The sequence below is a fragment of the Bombina bombina genome, chromosome 4, assembly GCF_027579735.1.
Source record: "Bombina bombina isolate aBomBom1 chromosome 4, aBomBom1.pri, whole genome shotgun sequence".
NCBI classification, from domain to species: Eukaryota; Metazoa; Chordata; class Amphibia; order Anura; family Bombinatoridae; genus Bombina; species Bombina bombina.
In genome coordinates this window covers 44,957,636-44,977,497 of record NC_069502.1, presented here as the reverse complement: position 1 = coordinate 44,977,497, position 19,862 = coordinate 44,957,636, and the positions used below count along the sequence as shown (strand labels likewise).

At 43.5% G+C, this 19,862-nt stretch overlaps 1 protein-coding gene across 1 annotated transcript in view; it reads left to right on the top strand.

Moving 5' to 3' along the window:
* The window catches only part of ASXL2 (ASXL transcriptional regulator 2), a 462,065-nt gene that overhangs the window by 398,343 nt on the left and 43,860 nt on the right, over nucleotides 1–19,862 (top strand). The window contains 1 exon segment of the mRNA XM_053709473.1: nucleotides 12,183–12,279. Within this exon segment, the coding sequence (XP_053565448.1) occupies nucleotides 12,183–12,279 (97 nt within the window).

The following is a 19,862-nucleotide window of genomic DNA, read 5'->3' as shown; positions in this document are numbered from 1 at the left end:
TGAACCGGCGTTAGCCCAGAAAGCTCTTAACTACTGACTTTTTTCTGCGGCTGGAGTTTTGTCGTTAGATTTCTAACGCTCACTTCAGACACGACTCTAAATACCGGAGTTAGAAAAATCCCATTGAAAAGATAGGATACGCAATTGACGTAAGGGGATCTGCGGTATGGAAAAGTCGCGACTAAAAAGTGAGCGTTAGACCCTTTTTTGACTGACTCCAAATACCGGAGGTAGCCTAAAACCAGCGTTAGGAGCCTCTAACGCTGGTTTTCACGGCTACCGCCAAACTCCAAATCTAGGCCTTAGTGATTTTCGGGGAGTAACTCCCGTCCTCAGACTCCTGTGAAAAGAAGTGGCTTACCATATTGTGTATTTATGGAGAATATCAGGGAGCTGGAGGAACGCCACCGACCTTCACGCCGCGGTGCCTGACCCAAACCCGGAAGTGCGACCCATGACGTCACCGCGCAAACGCCGGCGGCGAACAGTCCTCCCCTCTGTGTCAAGAAAATACCTATTATGCAGAGTGCGCAAGTGCAGAGCAAATACATTGTGTAATACAGCATATTAGTGTTTCGTTATGTGATACAATGTTACTTGTGTTGCTAAAAGACCAATTGGCATTGCGTAAATTAAAAAGTACAGGGGGAGCGGGAGGCTGATTACCAGGATGTACAAAAATAGTAATGACTTGCAGGGTACTATAGCGCCCTACGATAAATAATGCCAGGTCAAAAAATATATGTATAGTGACAATAATACAATATTCAAAAGATAAATGGACCTGCATAATTATATGTCAAAGATAATACAGAATCCCCGGCAAATTACTCATTATTAAGAACGAGTGGAATAATATTGGATCTTCCTTTTCCCCTTTGTCGTCCTTTAAAAATGATTCACGGACTCTCAATTGGAGTTGTGGGGTTCCGACCCTAAGGTGGATTGTGCTATCGCCACACTGGCTAAGCGTACTACTATCCCACTTGAGGATAGTTCATCATTCAGAGAACTGATGGATAAGAAGATGGAAACTTTTCTCAGAAAAAAATTTCAGCATATGGGATACTTGCTGCTGCAGCTGTTGCCTCGGTTGCTCGAGCGGCGGCCTACTGGTGCGACTTCTTATCGTATTTGATTGAGGTGGAGGGTCTCCTTGACGTTATCCAAGAAAGAATTAAGGCTTTGAGGGTTGCTAATTATTTTATCTGTGATGCAAGCATGCAGCTCATTTGCCTAAATGCTAAGATCTCTGGTGCAGAACCGTCGGGCGCTCTGGCTGAAATTTTGGTCGACGGATATGACTTCTAAGTCTAGACTCCTTTCCCTTCCTTTTAAGGGAAAATTTTTTATTTGGTCCAGGCATGGACTCCATTATCTCCACGGTTACAGGGGGCAAGGGTGCCGTCTTACCGCAGGATAAAAAGAACAAATCTAAGGGACTGGGCTCTAATTTTTATTCTTTTTGTTCTGAGAAATTCCAACGACAACAGTCCTCCTCTAAGCCCGAGCAAGCTAAGAGTAATTGGAAGCCGGCTCAATCCTGGAATAAATTTCAAGCAGAGCAAGAAGCCCGCCGAGACGAAGTCGGCATGAAGGGGTGGCCCCCGATCCTGCTCTGGAACGTGTAGGGGCAGACTGTGGCTGTTTTCAGACCCTTGGTTCAGGGACGTGCAGGATCCATGGGTCCTGGAGGTCATAGCTCAGGGATACAAGATAGGTTTCAAATCTCATCTACCCATGGGCAGATTTCTCCTTTAAAGCCTGTCTTCAAAGCCAGAAAAGAGGGAAGGCTTTCTGGGGTGCATGCAGGATCTGTCCTCCCTAGGGGTCATTGTCCCGGTTCCTATCGAAGAAAGAGGTTTGTTATACTATTAAAACCTGTTTGTGGTCCCAAAGAAGGAGGGAACTCTCCGCCCGATTCTGGACCTGAAATGCTTAAACAAGTTTCTAAATGTCCCCTTGTTCAAGATAGAGACAATAAGGTCCATCCTTCCTCTAGTTCAGGAAGGACAGTTCATGACCACTATAGATCGATCTAAAGGATGCTTACCTTCATGTGCCACTCCACAATTATCACTTCCAGTTCCTAAGGTTTGCCTTCCTGGACCAACACTTCCAGTTTATTGCACTTCTGTTTGGTCTAGCTACTGCCCCAAGAATCTTTACAAAGCTTCTAGGGGCTCTTCTGGCCGTTGCCAGAACCCGGGGTATAGCAGTAGCTCCTTGGATGATATTCTGGTACAAGCACCATTTTTTCGTCTGGCGGAAGACCATTCGCTATCTCTTCTCTCTCTTCTTCGATCTCATGAATGGAAGATAAACTTTGAAAGAGTTCTCTGCTTCCAAGCACCCGGGTAGAATTTCTGGGTACTATAATAGACTCCATATCCATGAGGATATTTCTAACTGACCAGAGACATGACAAACTAGCTTTGACATGCCTTGCCCTCCGGACCTCCTTACAGCCATCTGTGGCTCAGTGTATGGAGGTAATTGATCTCATGGTGTCCGGCATGGACATACTTCCCTTTGCCAGGTTCCATCTCAGACCATTACAGCTGTGCATGCTGAGGCAGTGGAACGGCGATCATTCGGATCTGTCTCAACAGATTTCCCTGGACAACCGGTCGAGAGAATCGCTCTCTTGGTGACTCTGTCCAGATCATCTGTCTCTAAGACAATCCTGGGAGATTGTAATTACGGACGCGAATCTATCAGGGAACTGTTTGGGGTGCCAGCAAGGTACAGGGCCTGTGGTCTCAGGAGGAACATTCTCTCCCGATCAACATTCTGGAACTTCGAGCAATCTTCAATGCTCTGAAGGCTTGACTTCTTCTGGGTTCGTCCCGGTTTATCAGATTCCAATCAGACAATATAACCTCGGTGGTTTACATTAACCATCAGGGTGGAACAAGGAGCTCCCTAGCAATGAGAGAAGTATCTCGAATTCTGGAGTGTGCGGAAGCCCACAACTGTTTGCTGTCAGCGATCTACTTTCCGGGTGTGGACAATTGGGAAGTGGATTTTCTCATCAGACAATCCTTTCATCCGGGGGAATGGTCTCTCCACCCCAAAGTGTTTGCGGAGACATGCTGCAGGTGGGGGACGCTGGAGATAGACCTCATGGCGTCTCATCTCAATACCAAACTACCCAGATATGGGTCGAGGTCCAGTAATCCTCAGGTGGAGCTAATAGATGCATTAGCAGTGCGTTGGAGGTTCAATCTAATCTACCTTTTCCCGCCGTTACCACTCCTTCCTCGTGTAGTGGCCTGCATCAAGCAGGAGCAGGCATCAGTGATACTGAATGCTCCATCGTTGCCGCAAAGGACGTGGTTCGCGGATCTGGTGGGGATGTCATCTTCTCCTCCATGGAAGTTACCTTGTCACAGGGATCTGCTGGAACAAGGTCCTTTTGTTCATCAAAATCTAGATTCTCTGAGGCTGACTGCATGGAGATTGAACGCTTTGTCCTAGCCAAGAGAGGTTTTTCTGAGAGAGTTATTGATACTCTCATTCAGGCTCGTAAGCCGGTTACTCGTTGCATCTATCATAAGGTATGGAGAACCTATTTATTCTGGTGTGAAGAGCATGGATTTCCCTGTCATACAGTTTAGGTTGCCAGGATCCTATCGTTTCTCCAGGATGGACTGGAGAAGGGTCTTTCTGCCAGTTCCCTGAGGGGACAGATTTCGGCCTTGTCTGTTTTACTGCACAAGTGGCACTCGGAGCTTCCAGATGTACAGTCTTTTGTTAAAGCTCTGATTAGGATCAGGCCCGTGTTCAGATCTAAGGCTCTTCCCTGGAGTCTGAATCTTGTTCTTAAAGCGGGCTTCGTTTGAGCTTATGCATTAAATTGATATTAAGTTGTTATCGTGGAACGTTCTTTTTCTGTTGGCTATTGCTGCTGTGCACAGAGTATCTGAGATTGCCGTCCTGCAATGTGAGCCTCCTTATCTGGTGTTCCATTCTGATAAGGCTGTCCTACGTACTAAGTTAGGGTTTCTTCTTAAGGTTGTGTCAGACCGCAACATCAATCAAGAGCTTGTGTTTCCTTCCTTGTGTCCTAATCCTTCTTCTTCAAAGGAACGTTTGCTTCATAATTTGGACGTGGTTCGAGCCTTGAAGTTCTATCTTCAGGCTACTAAAGATTTTAGACAAACTCCTTCCTTGTCTGTTGCCTATTCTGGGAAGCGTAAGGGGCAGAGGGTCTCTGAGACTTCCTTGTTCTTTTGGTCAAGGAGTGTTATCTGCTTAGCTTATGAGACGGTGGGACATAAGCCTCCTCAGAGAATTAAGTCTCATTCTACTAGAACAGTGGCTTCCTCTTGGGCCTTTAAGAATAAGGGCTCTATGGATCAGATTTGTAAGGCGGCTACCTGGTCCTCATTGCAAACCTTTTTCTAAATTTTACAAGTTTGATGTTTTTGCTGTTGCTGAAGCAGCCTTCGGGAGAAAAGTTTTGCAGGCTGCGGTGCCAACAGATTAGGGTCTGCCTCTCTTTTTGTCCCTCCCATTTTCATTGTGAGCTTGGGTATAAGTTTCCCAACAGTAAGGAATGAAGCCGTGGTCTTTCCTTATATTAAGAAGGAAAATATAAATTATGCTTACCAGATAATTTAATTTCCTTCTGTATAAGGAGAGTCCACAGACCCTGCCCCACTAAATCAGCCAATAGGATTGAGCTTGCATTCTATTGGCTATTCAAATCAGCCAATAGAATGCAAGCTCTATCCTATTGGCTGATTGATTAGGTTTTTTTAAGGGTTTATTGGGTGGGTTTTGTTTTTAGCTTAGGGTTTGGGCATCGTAAAAGAGCTAAATGCCCTTTTAAGGGCAATGTCCATCCAAATGCCATTTTCAGGGCAATGGTTAGCTTACGTTTATTTAGATAGAGTTTTATTTGGGGGGTTTGGTTGGGTGGGTGGTGGGTTTTACTGTTGGGGGGTGTTTGTATTTTTTTTTACAGGTAAAAGAGCTTATTTCCCCTTTTAAGGGCTATTGGCAGTTTAGTGTAGGCTAGGAGTTTTATTTTTTTGGGGGTGGCTTTTTTATCTTGATAGGGCTATTAGTTTGGAAGTAATTCTTTTTTTTTTTTTTGATAATTTAGTTTTTTATTTTGTGTAATTTAGTTTTTTTTTGTAATTTAGATAATTCTTTGATTAATTTAATTTATTTGATTTGATTGTAATTTTTGGTTTTATTGTAAGACAGGTTAGGTTTTATTTTACAGGTAAATTTGTATTTATTTTGACTAGGTAGTTAGTAAATATTTAATAACTTTTTACTAACTAGTCTACCTAGTTAAAATAAATACAAACTTACAAGTGAAATAAAATTAAAACCTAAGATAGCTACAATATAACTATTAGTTATTTTGTAGCTAGCTTAGGTTTTTTTTACAGGTAAGTTTGTATTTAGTTTAAAATAGTTATTATTTAGGTAATAATTGTAAGGTTTATTTAGCTTTATTTTAATTATTTTTAAGTTAGGGGGTGTTAGGGTTAGGGTTAGACTTATGCTTAGGGTTACATTAGGGTTAGGTTTAGGGGTTAATATATTTATGTAGTGATGTGGGAGGTTAGAGGTTTAGGGGTTAATAATTTATTTTAGTATATTTAGTTGTGGGGGGCTTGCGGTTTAGTGGTTAAAAGTTTTATAATAGCGGTGGTGTGGGTTAATAATATTTAAATATTGTTTGCGATGCGGGAGGGCGTCGGTTTAGGGGTTAATAGGTTTATTATAGTGGCGACGATGTCGGGGAGCGGCGGAAGAGGGGTTAATACATTTTAATAGTGGCGGCGATGTTCGGAGCGGCAGATTAGGGGTTAATAATTTTATTTCAGTATTTGTGATGCGGGAGGGCCTCGGTTTAGGAGTTAATAAGTAGTTTATGGGAGTGTACTTTTTTAACACTTTAGTTATGATTTTTATTGTACAGCTTTATAACGTAATACTCATAATTACTGAGTTTAGATGGCGGTATGATTCTTGTGTTTATAGAGTCTACCGCTCACTTTTTTCGTAATACCGGTGCTATGGAAGTCCCATTGAAAAATGACTTTTTTAAAAGTGCGGTACTGGCATTGCGTGATGGCCAAAAAGGTTGTGGTACACCTATACCAACAAGACTTGTAATATCGGCATTAGAGTCCACGGATTCATCCTTACTTGTGGGATATTATCCTTCCCAACAGGAAGTGGCAAAGAGAGCACCCACAGCAGAGCTGTCTATATAGCTCCCCCCTTAACTCCACCCCCCAGTCATTATCTTTGCCGGCTCTAAGCAGGAAGGGTAAAGTGAAAGAGATGTTAAACTGTTAGTTTTTATTTTTCTTCAAGCAAGAGTTTGTTATTTTTAAATGGTACCGGTGTGTACTATTTACTCTCAGGCAGGAGATAGATGAAGATTTCTGCCTGGAGGATGATGATCTTAGCATTTGTAACTAAGGTCCACTGCTGTTCCCACAGAAGCTGAGGAGTACAGGAAAACTTCAGTGTGAGGAACGGTTTCTTGCTATACAGCAATGAGGTATGTTCAGTCATTTTTTCTGGAAAGACTGTGATAATTCAGAAAGGCTGACAGTATCCCCATGAGGGGAAGGGTAAGCAGTAGTCCTAGTTTTATAAGAAAGGGCATTACTAGCTTGCATAAAGGGCTAAACTTATGGGCACTCAGTTTGAATGATATATATGACAAACGTTTGTGTGTTCTGGGAGTACTGTTTATATTTCTTAAGGGACAACTGTATTGAGGGATACACTTGGCTTTTTTGGGGTTTTTATAACCCACATGGCTGAAAAAACGCTATTTTCGCGCCTCAGTTGCGCAGTTGTTTTCCATAGACAAGCATCAAGCTACCACACCGGAGGGTCCTGGTGCACTTCTGGGGCCAAATCAAAGCTTTATCCCCACATTATCGTTCCCTAAGGGCAGGTAGGCGCCACAGCAGAGCTGTGGCAAGGTGCTGACAGGAGTTTTACCGGTCTTTGACACCTTGTCAATCCGGTTTTCATATTTGGGGGTCTACTGCAAAAATTTCGGAAGATTTGAGGTAATTTAAAGCATTTTTGCAGTTTGTGTATGCCTTTTTTTCTCTTAAAGGCACAGTACCGTTTTTGAAAATTGTGTTTTTTTCATTAAATAAAGTGTTTTCCAAGCTTGCTTGTCTCATTACTAGCCTGTTCAACATGTCTGACATTGAGGAAACTCATTGCTCAATTTGTTTAGAAGCCATTGTGGAACCCCCTCTTAGAATGTGTCCCACTTGTACTGATATGTCTATAAATTGCAAACAGCATATTTTTACTTATAAGAGTTTGGCACTTGATGAATCTCAGACAGAAGGAAATCAGGTTTTGTCATCTAGTTCTCCCCAAGTGTCACAACCAGTAACACCCGCACAAGCGACACCAAGTACCTCTAGTGCGTCTAATTCTTTCACCTTGCAAGATATGGCCTCAGTTATGAATACTACCCTCACAGAGGTTTTATCTAAACTGCCAGGGTTGCAAGGGAAGCGCAGTAGCTCTGGGTTAAGAACAAATGCTGAGCCTTCTGACGCTTTAGTAGCCGTATCCGATATTCCCTCACAATGTTCAGAGGTAGGGATGAGGGATTTGCTATCTGAGGGAGAGATTTCTGATTCAGGAAAGATATTCCCTCAGACAGATTCAGATATGACGGCATTTAAATTTAAGCTGGAACACCTCCGCTTATTACTCAGGGAGGTTTTAGCGACTCTGGATGATTGTGACCCTATTGTAGTTCCAGAGAAATTGTGTAAAATGGACAAATATTTAGAGGTGCCTGTTTACACTGATGTTTTTCCGGTCCCTAAGAGGATTTCGGACATTGCTACTAAGGAGTAGGATAGACCAGGTATTCCGTTTACTCCCCCTCCTGTTTTTAAGAAAATGTTTCCCATATCTGACACCATGCGGGACTCATGGCAGACGGTCCCTAAGGTGGAGGGAGTTATTTCTACTCTGGCTAAGCGTACAACTATACCTATTGAGGACAGTTGTGCTTTCAAAGATCCTATGGATAAAAAATTAGAGGGTCTCCTAAAGAAAATTTTTGTTCATCAGGGTTTTCTTTTCCAGCCTATAGCATGCATTGTTCCTGTAACCACTGCAGCTGCCTTTTGGTTTGAGGCTCTGGAAGAGGTTCTTCAGGTGGAGACCCCATTAGATGATATTCTGGATAGAATTAGGGCTCTTAAGCTAGCTAAATCTTTCATTGCACGCCGCTTTTAATCTGGCTAAATTAGCGGCAAAGAATTCAGGTTTTGCCATTGCTTTCAAAGGTAAGACCCTATTCGGGCCTGAATTGAAAGAGATCATTTCAGATATCACTGGAGGGAAGGGTCATGCCCTGCTTCAGGATAAATTAAATAAGACAAGGACCAAGCAAAATAATTTTTGTTCCTTTCGAAACTTCAAAGGTGGTCCCGCTTCTTCTTCCCCTGCTGCAAAGCAAGAGGGGAACTTTGCTCAATCCAGGCCAGTCTGGAGACCTAACCAGGCTTGGAACAAGGGTAAACAGGCCAAGAAGCCTGCTGCTGCCACCAAGACAGCATGAAGGGGTAGCCCCCGATCCGGGACCGAATCTAGTAGGGGGCAGACTCTCTCTCTTTGCTCAGGCCTGGGCAAGAGACGTTCAGGACTCCTGGGCTGTAGAAATCGTAACCCAGGGGTATCTTCTAGATTTCAAAGATTCTCCTCCAAGGGGGAGATTCCATCTTTCTCAATTGTCTGTAAACCAGACAAAAATAGGGGCGTTCTTACGCTGTGTAGAAGACCTTTTTACCATGGGAGTGATCTGCCCAGTTCCGAAAGAAGAACAGGGGCAGGGGTTCTACACCAATCTGTTTGTGGTTCCCAAAAAAGAGGGAACTTTCAGACCAATTTTAGATCTCAAGATCCTAAACCAATCCTAAACCAATTTTAGATCAAGATCTCAAGATCCTAAACATCTTGATTCAAGCGTCGACTTTCCAACTAGCCAAGTCTCACACAGACTTAGTGTTGGCCTTTCTAAGATCTCATGGGTGGAAGGTGAACATAAAAAAGAGTTCTCTTTCCCCTCTCACAAGAGTTTCATTCCTAGGGACTCTGATAGACTCGGTGGAAATGAAAATATTTCTGACGGAGGTCAGGAAATCAAAGATTTTGACCACCTGCCGAGCTCTTCATTCCATTCCTCGGACGTCAGTGGCTCAATGTATGGAGGTAATCGGACTAATGGTAGCGGCAATGGACGTAGTTCCATATGCTCGTTTACATCTCAGACCACTACAACTATCCATGCTCAGACAGTGTAATGGGGATCATGCAGATTTATCTCCTCAGATAAATCTGGATCTAGAGACCAGAGACTCTCTTCTTTAGTGGTTGTCACAGGATCACCTGTCCCAGGGAATGTGTTTCCGCAGACCAGCGTGGGTTATAGTGACGACAGGCGCCAGCCTACTGGGCTGGAGTGCAGTCTGGAATTCCCTGAAAGCTCAGGGTTTGTGGACTCAGGAGGAGGCCCTCCTACCAATAAATATTCTGGAATTAAGAGCGATATTCAATGCTCTTCAGGCGTGGCCTCAGCTGGCTTCGGCCAGATTCATCAGATTTCAGTCGGACAACATCACGACTGTAGCTTATATCAATCATCAGGGGGGAACAAAGAGTTCCTTAGCAATGATAGAAGTTTCAAGAATAATTCGATGGGCAGAGGCTCACTCTTGCCATCTGTCAGCGATCTATATCCCAGGGGTAGAGAACTGGGAGGTAGATTTTCTAAGTCGTTAGATTTTTCATCCGGGGAAGTGGGAACTCCATCCGGAGGTGTTTGCTCAACTGGTTCAGCTATGGGGCACACCAGAATTGGATCTGATGGCGTCTCGTCAGAACGCCAAACTTCCTCGTTACGGATCCAGGTCAAGGGATCCTCAGGCAGTACTGATAGATGCTCTAGCAGTACCCTGGTCGTTCAACCTGGCTTATGTGTTTCCACCTTTCCCTCTCCTTCCGCGTCTGATTGCCAGAATCAAACAGGAGAGAGCTTCGGTGATTTTGATAGCGCCTGCGTGGCCACGCAGGACGTGGTATGCAGACCTGGTGGACATGTCATCTCTGCCACTGAGACGGGACCTTTTGATTCAAGGTCCATTCAAGCATCCAAATCTAATTTCTCTGCAACTGACTGCTTGTAGATTGAACGCTTGATTTTATCAAAGCCGGTCATAGATACCTTGATTCAGGCTCGAAAGCCTGTTACCAGGAAAATCTATCATAAGATATGGCGTAAATATCTTTTTTGGTGCGAATCCAAAGGCTACTCATGGAGTAAAATCAGGATTCCTAGGATTTTGTCTTTTCTCCAAGAGGGATTGGAGAAAGGATTGTCTGCTAGTTCCCTAAAAGGACAGATATCTGCTCTGTCTATTCTGTTGCACAAGCGTCTGGCGGATGTCCCAGACGTTCTGGCTTTTTGTCAGGCTTTAGCTAGAATTAAGCCTTTGTTTAAACCTGTTGCTCCGCCATGGAGTCTAAATTTAGTTCTTAAAGTTCTTCAGGGGGTTCCGTTTGAACCCATGCATTCCATAGATATTAAGCTTCTATCTTGGAAAGTTCTGTTCCTAGTTGCTATCTCTTCAGCTCGAAGAGTTTCTGAACTATCTGGTTTACAATGTGACTCGCCTTATCTTATTTTCCATGCTGATAAGGTGGTTTTGCGTACCAAACCTGGGTTCCTCCCTAAGGTTGTTACTAAGAGGAATATCAATCAGGAAATTGTTGTTCCTTCTCTGTGTCCTAATCCTTCTTCTAAGAAGGAACGTCTGTTGCACAACTTGGATGTGGTTCGTGCTTTGAAGTCTTATTTGCAGGCAACCAAAGATTGTCATCAAACATCTTCTTTGTTTGTTGTTTATTCTGGAAAGTGTAGGGGTCAAAAGGCTACGGCTACCTCTCTTTCCTTTTGGTTGAAAAGCATCATCCGTTTGGCTTATGAGACTGCTGGACAGCAGCCTCCTGAAAGTATTACAGCTCACTCTACTAGAGCGGTAGCTTCCACATAGGCTTTTAAAAATGATGCTTCTGTTGAACAGATTTGTAAGGCTGCGACTTGGTCTTCGCTTCATACCTTTTCCAAATTTTCCAAATTTGATACTTTTGCTTCTTCGGAGGCTATTTTTGGGAGAAAGGTTTTGCAAGCAGTGGTGCCTTCCGTTTAAGGTACCTGTCTTGTTCCCTCCCTTCATCCGTGTCCTAAAGCTTTGGTATTGGTATCCCACAAGTAAGGATGAATCCGTGGAACATCTTGCAAAAGAAAACAAAAATTTATGCTTACCTGATAAATTTCTTTCTTTTGCGATTTACCGAGTCCATGGCCCGCCCTGTCTATTCAAGACAGATAGTATTTTTTATTGTAAACTTCAGTCACCTCTGCACCTTATAGTTTCTCCTTTTGCTTCCTTGGCCTTCGGTCGAATGACTGGGGGGTGGAGTTAAGGGGGGAGCTATATAGACAGCTCTGCTGTGGGTGCTCTCTTTGCCACTTCTTGTTAGGAAGGATAATATCCCACAAGAAAGGATGAATCCGTGGACTCGGTACATTGCAAAAGAAAGAAATTTATCAGGTAAGCATAAATTTAGTTTTTTCACTCATAACGTCAAACTCTGTAATCTAGCTGATAACTTCTAAATAACAGTTTTTCTTAGTGTTCTGTTAGCACAATATTCAGAAGTTTTTTTACTATATTGATACGAATTAAGTACTTTTTAGATTGGACGTCCAATTTTTTACTGCATATTTTTTACTGCATAGTATGTGCTATACTTTTTTTTTTAATATATATATCGCACCTATATTAAATATTAAATATATATTTTATACTAAATAAATATACTACCACGTTTGTTTGACCAACTACATTTTTTTTTACACTTTTTTAACCTATTTTGAATACTTTTACCCATTTGGGTTTGTTCCACTAATGAGATAACAATACCTGTATATCCCTGGAGGATTCCCCCTAGCGCTTGTGTACCCACCATTTCTAATGTGTGAATGCCGGGCTAGACGGCATGAGATGCAGTTTGTATTGGGATTTAGATTGCAGCTGAGCTCTTGGTTAGGTGGCTGCATAAATCAGTGTGATCTGATTTATTGTTTCTTACAGGCTGGTCCGGATGGCATCATGAAGCTGAACAGCTCAGCACTGAATAATGAGTTCTTTACATCAGCCGCACAGGGCTGGAAGGAGCGTCTGTCAGAAGGTGAGTTGTACCATTATGTTCTCACTAACACAGTCTGTGTCACTACATTTTAAGCTGTAGTGATAGCTAGTGGCTGCATTAACAAAGTGCTTGATAATGTCACCCTTAAAGGGACAGTCTACACCAGAATTTGTATTGTTTAAAAAGAATGATAATCCCTTTATTACCCATTCCCCAGTTTTGCATAACCAACACTGTTATAATAATATACTTTTTACCTCTGTGATTACCTTGTAGCTAAGCATCTTCTGATAGCCCCCTGATCACATGATTTTTTATTTATTATCTATTGACTTGCATTTTAGCCAATTAGTGCAGTGTCTGCCACGGACGTGATCACAATGTTATCTATATGGCTCATATGAACTAGCACTCCCCTGTTAAGCAAATTAAAAAGCATGTGATAAGAGGCGGCCTTCAAGTACTTAGAAATTATAATATGAGCCTACCTAGGTTTAGCTTTCAACTAAGAATACCAAGAGAACAAAGCACTTTTGATGATAAAAGTAGATTGGATAGTTGTTTAGAATCACATGCCCTATCTGAATCATGAAAGTTTATTTTTGACTGATGTTGGACAGGTTTTACTTTCGTTTTTCGTTAGCTGCTGTGGCTTGACTGGCTTTTTCCTGTAGCAGGGGCGGTCCTGCATGGTGCACCACGTGATTGTGTGTGGCCACACTGATTTCTTCTTTTCTGACCGTGCGGTTTACCGGAGACTAAACAGTTTCTCTATGGAGCCTGGGTCATAGGAGGTGGTGAGTGCCCCAGCCATTGGGGGTATAAAGGTGCCATTTATTTTTCCATAGTCCATTTTCAAGCGCAAGATATGGAGGACTCTGATACGTTGGAGGGTACTCCCTCTTTACCTAAATCTAATACCTGTCTATATCGTGAGGAGGCTACGGTATATCCGCCTGCTCAGTTATGTTCCACATGCCTTGATAAAGTAATTTTATCTAAGAAAGCCAATATGTTTAGTACCACTGAGCCATTCACCTCTGAGGAGTCTCCGTCCTGTGAGTACGTTCCCTGCTATAATCTCCTATTACACATGCAGCTTCCAATTGCACTGCTAATCTTCTGGATGGGCCCTCTTACCATCAGACTTTACTGAATAGCTACAAATGGCAGTGTCTGCGGCCTTCAGTGCTTTACCTCGCCCCGCTAAGCGCAAGCGAAAGGACAAATATTGCTATCCTTCCCAGGGGTCATCTACTAACTTATTGGATTTATCTGATACAAGATTATCCGATGATGAAGACGCCTCTGATACTTCAGTGGATGCTCTTTCTGGGTCAGAATCTGCTGCCTCTAAACCTCCAGCTACAGAGGAACCAGACTTTAGATTTAGGATTGAACATTTTTGCTTTCTGTTAAAGGAAGTTTTGGCTACTTTAGAGGTTCCAGACCCAAATTTACCTGAGCAACCCTTTCTAAACTAAATAAGGTCTACGAGGACAGGGTTGTACGACAAACTTTCCCGGTTCCTGTAAAGATGGCAAATATTATTAAGAATGAATGGGAAAGACTTGGTTCTTCCTTTTGCCCTTCTTCTTCCTTTAAGAAGTTATTTCCAGTTCCGGACTCTCAATTAGAGTTGTGGGGTTCCATCCCTAAGGTGGATGGCACTATCTCTACGCCATCCACGCACTACTATCCCGCTTGAGGATAGTTCCTCTTTTAAAGAGCCCATGGATAAGAAGCTAAAAACTCTGTTGAGAAAGATGTTTCAACACATGGGATATTTGTTTCAACCGGCATCGGCGGTTGCTGCGGTGGTTGGAGCCGCTACCTATTGGTGCGACTCTTTATCTGAGTTGATCGAGGTGGATGGTCCCCTTGACATGATTCAGGAAAGAATTAAGGCCTTGAGGGTGGCTAATTCTTTTATTTGTGATGCAAATATGCAGATTATTCGCCTGAATGCCAAGATGTCAGGTTTTTCAGTGCTAGCACTTAGGGCACTATGGCTGAAGTCTTGGTCTGTGGACATGACTTCAAAATCTAGACTTCTTTCCCTACCATTTAAGAGGAAGATTCTTTTTGGTCCAGGACTGGACTCAATCATATCCACGGTCACTGGAGGCAAGGGTGCCTTTTTACCGCAGGATAAGAAGAATAAATCTAAGGGACAAGGTCCTAATTTTCGTCCCTTTAGTGTGGATAGATCCCAACGGCAGCAGCCCTCCGCGAAGCCTGATCAGCCCAAGGGAACTTGGAAACCGAGAAGAAAATCCAAGAACAAGAATCCCGCCGAGTCAAAGTCGGCATGATGGAGCGGCCCCCAATCCATCTCTGGATTGTGTGGGGGCAGACTATCTTTGTTTTTGGAGGCTTGAATGGGGGGACATGCAAGACCCTTGGGTCCTGGGGGTCATCGCTCAGTGGTACAGGATAGGTTTCAGATCTCATCCTCCCTGGGAGTAATTGTACCGGTACCTGTAGCAGAAAAAGGTCTGGGATACTACTCAAACCTTTTTGTGGTCCCAAAGAAAAGGGGACTTTTCGCCAGATTCTGGACCTAAAGTGCTTAAACAAGTTCCTGTCGGTCCCATCGTTCAAGATGGAGACGATAAGGTCCATTCTGCCCTTAGTCCAGGAAGGACAGTTCATGACTACAATAGACTTGAAGGTTGCTTACCTTCACGTTCTAATCCACAAGGAGCACTTTTTAAGTTCCTGAGATTCGCGTTCCTGGACCAGCACTTCCAGTTTGTTGCACTTCCATTTAGTCTAGCTACTGCCCCAAGAGTCTTTACAAAGGTTCTGGGGGCTCTGCTTGCAGTGGCGAGAACAAGAGGGATAGCAGTGGCGCCATACTTAGACGACATCCTGGTTCAGGCACCATCCTGTCAGCTGGCAGTGGACCATTCAAAAGCTCTTCTATTTCTTCTTCGATCTCATGGATGGAAGATAAACTTAGAAAATAGTTCTTTTGTTCCCAGTACCAGGGTGGAATTCCTGGGTACGATAATAGACTCCATATCCATGAGGATATTTCTTAGAGACCAGAGACGTTACAAGCTAACTTCCCATTGTCTTGCCCTACAGATCTCCTTAAGGCCCTCTGTGGCCCGGTATATGGAGGTAATTGGGCTCATGGTGCCAGACATAGACATCATTCCATTCACCAGATTCCATCTCAGGACCCTTTAGCTGTACATGCTGAATCAGTGGAACGGCGACCACTCAGATCTGTCACAACAGATTTCTCTGGACAACCGGTCCAGAGAATCGCTCTCTTGGTGGCTTTGTCCAGATCACCTGTCCCAAGGGACATCCTTCTTGAGACCATCCTGGGAGATTGTGACTACGGACGCAAGTCTATCAGGATGGGGAGCTGTTTGGGGTGCTAGGAAGGCACAGTGCCTGTGGACTTGAGAGGAATCTCTCCTTCCGATCAACATTTTGGAACTTCGAGCGATCTTGAATGCTCTGAAGGTTTGGCCTCTTCTGGGTTCGTCCCAGTTTATCAGATTCCAATCAGACAACATAACCTTGGTGGCTTACATCAACCATTAGGGGGCAACAAGGAGTTTCCTAGCAATGAGGGAAGTCTCTCAGATTCTGGAATGGGTGGAGGCCCACAACTGCTCGCTGTCAGCGATCACATTCCGGGTGTGGACAACTGGGAAGCAGATTTCCTCAGCAGACAATCCTTACATCTGGGGAAATGGTCTCTCCACCCCGAGGTGTTTGCGGAGATTTGCCCCAGATTGGGGACGCCGGAGATAGATCTCAATACCAAGCTACCCAGATAAGGGTCTCAGTCCAGGGATCCTCAGGCAGAGCTGATAGATGCATTAGCAGTGCCTTGGAGGTTCAGTCTAGTTTACATTTTTCCACCGTTACCACTTCTCCCTCGTGTAGTGGCCTGCATCAAGCAGGAGCAAGCTTCGGCAATACTAATTGCTCCATCGTGGCCGCAAAGGATGTGGTTCACGGACCTGGTGGGGATGTCCTCATCTCCTCTATGGAGATTACCTTGTCGCAGGGATCTGCTGGAACAGGGTCCTTTTGTTCATCAAAATCTAGATTCCCTGAGGCTGACTGCGTGGAGATTGAACGCTTAGTCCTAGCAAAGAGAGGTTTTTCTGAGAGAGTGATTGATACTCTCATTCAAGCTTGAAAGCCAGTCACTTGTCGCATCTATCATAAGGTGTGGAGGACCTACTTATTCTGGTGTGAAGAGCGTGGATTCCCCTGGCATAAGGTCAAGGTTTCCAGGATTCTTTCCTTTCTCCAGGATGGTATGGAGAAGGGCCTTTCTGCTAGTTCCCTAAAGGGACAGATTTCGGCTCGATCTGTGTTGTTGCACAAGAAGCTTGCTGCGCTTCCTAATATTCAGTCTTTTGTTCAGGCTCTGTCCAGAATCAGGCCTGTGTTTAGACCTGCCGCTCCTCCTTTTAAATCTAGTTCTTAAAGTTTTGCAGAGGGCTCTGTTTGAGCCTATGCATTCGGTTGACATTAAATTTCTGTCTTGGAAGGTTCTTTTTCTACTGGCTATAGCTTCTGCGTGCAGAGTCTCTGAGATGGCGGCCTTGCAATGTGAGCCTCCTTACCTAGTTTTTCATGCTGATAAGGCTGTTCTTCGCACTGTTTTTTTTTTTTTTTCCTAAGGTCGTTTCTGATCGTAACATCAATCAGGAGATTGTGGTTCCTTCCTTGTGTCCTAATCCTTCTTCGAAGGAATGGTTACTTCATAATATGGATGTGGTTCTGGCTTTGAAATTCTATCTACAAGCTACTAAGGATTTTAGACAGACTTCTTCCTTGTTTGTTGTCTATTCTGGGAAGAGTAGAGGGCAGAAGGCCTTCTCCACTTCCTTATCTTTTTGGTTGAGAAATATTATTTGCTTAGCATATGAGACAGCGGGACATAAGCCTGCTCAGAGGATTAAGGCTCATTCAACTAGAGCTGTGGTTTTCTCTTGGGCCTTCAAGAATGAGGCCTCTATGGAGCAGATTTGTAGGGTGGCTATCTGGTCCTTCTTGCATAACTTTTCATAATTTTACAAATTTTAAATTTTTGCTTCAGCTGAAGCAGCTTTTGGAAGAAAAGTTTTGCAGGCTGTGGTGCCCTCAGAATAGGGCCTGCCTCTCTTTTACCCTCTTATTTTCATTCAGTGTCCTCTAGAGCTTGGGTATATGTTTCCCACAAGTAAGGTATGAAGCCGTGGACTCTCCTCATATTAAGAAGGAAAACATAAATTATGCTTACCAGATAATTTCCTTCTGTATGTCCACGTCCCCTGCCCGTTTTTCTCCGCTGGGTGGACCTAAATTTTTGTTTATTCTTCTGGCACCCTTTATACCCTTGATATTTCTCCTATTGTTCCTTGTTCCCTTGGCAGAATGGTTGGGATATGAGGGAAGTGAGAGAGGTATTTAAGACATTTGGCTGGGGTGTCTCTGCCTCATCCTGGTGGCCAGGTTCTGTATTCCCACAAGTAAGGAATGAAGCTGTGGATTCTCCTCATACAGAAGGAAAGGAAATTATCTGGTGAGCATAATTTATGTTTTCTAGGGCATTGGCCTAAAGAAATCAGCTCTTTTGCTACAAAATAAAAACAAACACCCCCTAACATTGCAAACCCCCACCCCCCCAAACCCACAAAATAAAAAACCTCCCCACCCCCCCAAACCCACAAAATAAAAAACCTAACTAAAAAAACCTAATCTACCCATTGTCCTGAAAAGGGCATTTCTATGGGCATTGCCCTTAAAAGGGCATTCAGCTCTGTTAATATTGCCCGAAAGCCCTAATCTAAAAAAAAAAAACACCCCAAAAAACCTTACATTAGCCCCTCTTTAGGTACTTACAGTTGCTGAAGTTCGGCTTGAACGATCTTCATCCCAGCGGCTCCGTCTTCATCCAGGCGGCTACATCTTCATCCATCAAGGGACTGGCATCTTCTTCATCCCTGTGGAGTCGGAGCGGTCGATGCACGGAAGCAGAGGTCCAGGTGGAGGTCCTCTTCATGCGATCGTACCCCTTTTAAACTGGGGTACCATTGCATTCCTATTGGCTGAAAATTTTAAATCAGCCAATAGGAATTAGAGCTGCTAAATTCCTATTGGCTGTTTAAATCAGCCAATAGGATTTAAGCAGCTCTCATTCCTTTTGGCTGAATCGAATGGATGAAGATGGAGCCGCTGGGATGAAGATCGTTCAAGCCGGACTTCAGCAACTGTGAGTACCTAAAGAGGGGTTAGTGTTTGGTTTTTTTTAAGGTTTTTTTGGAGTTGTTTTTTTTTTTAGATAAGGGCTATTGGGAAATCATAGAAGAGCTGAATGCCCTTTTAAGGGCAGTAAAAGAGCTGAATGCCCGTTTAAGGGCAATGCCCATACAAATCGGTATAGGCTATAACGCAAGCTTTTTAGCCTCACCGCAAAACTCGTAATGGCAGCGCTATGGAAATCCTATGAAAAAACATAATTTTTTTCAGTGCGGGACTGACGTTGCGTTACAGGCTAAAAGGCTTGCGGTACAGCTATACCGACAAGACTCGTAATGGCTGCGTTACTGTTTTAACGCTGAAGTGGCCATTTTTTCTGCGTTAAAGCGCGAACACAAAACTCATAATCTAGGTGATAGTGAGATAGGATGTTCCTTGGAAGTTCATACGTTAGTGAAAGAGTTCAGTCATTTAACTCCTTACTTATTTCACTCACTAGTAATATGATAAAAAAAATTGTGATTGTGATTGGTTGGACCTGACACAACCTCAGAACTATGATCTTTTTTTTGTGTAGAGGGTGAATGGAGGCTTCAGAGCATTTGGCATTCAGGTGCCCATTAGTGCACAGTTCAGATGTTCCTCATCTGTGCATTGATTGGCATCTGAGTGCCAAATGCTCTGAAGCCTGCAAGGGTATAATGTGATGGCATTTTGGAACTACTTAAAATGTGCTGCATTCAAAAAAACAAAATGTATGCTTACCTGATAAATTTATTTATATCTTGACACGGTGAGTCCACGGATCAATTACTGTTGGGAATACCACTCCTGGCAAGCAGGAGGAGGCAAAGAGCACCACAGCAGAGCTGTTAAATATCACTTCCCTTCCCACAAACCTCAGTCATTCAACCGAAGGAAAGGAGAGAAAGGAAATAACATAAGGTGCAGAGGTGCCTGAGTTTTATATAAAAAAACCTGTCTGAAAAACAGGGAGGGCCGTGGACTCACTATGTCAAGAAATAAATAAATTTATCAGGTAAGCATACATTTTGTTTTCTTTCTAATGACACAGTGAGTCTACGGATCATCAATTACTGTTGGGAATCAATACCCAAGCTAGAGGACACAGATGATACGGGAGGGCAAGACAGGTAACCTAAACAGAAGGCACCACTGCTTGGAGAACCTTTCTTCCAAAAGAAACCTCAGCCGAGGCAAAAACATCAATCTTAAAGAATTTATAAAGAATGTACAAAGAAGACCAAGTCGCCGCCTACAAATCTGTTCTACAGAGGCCTCGTTCATGAAGGCCCAAGAGGAAGACACTGCTCTAGTGGAGTGAGCTGTAATTCTCCCAGGAGGCTACTGTCCAGTAGTCACAGAAGCCCTACGAACAC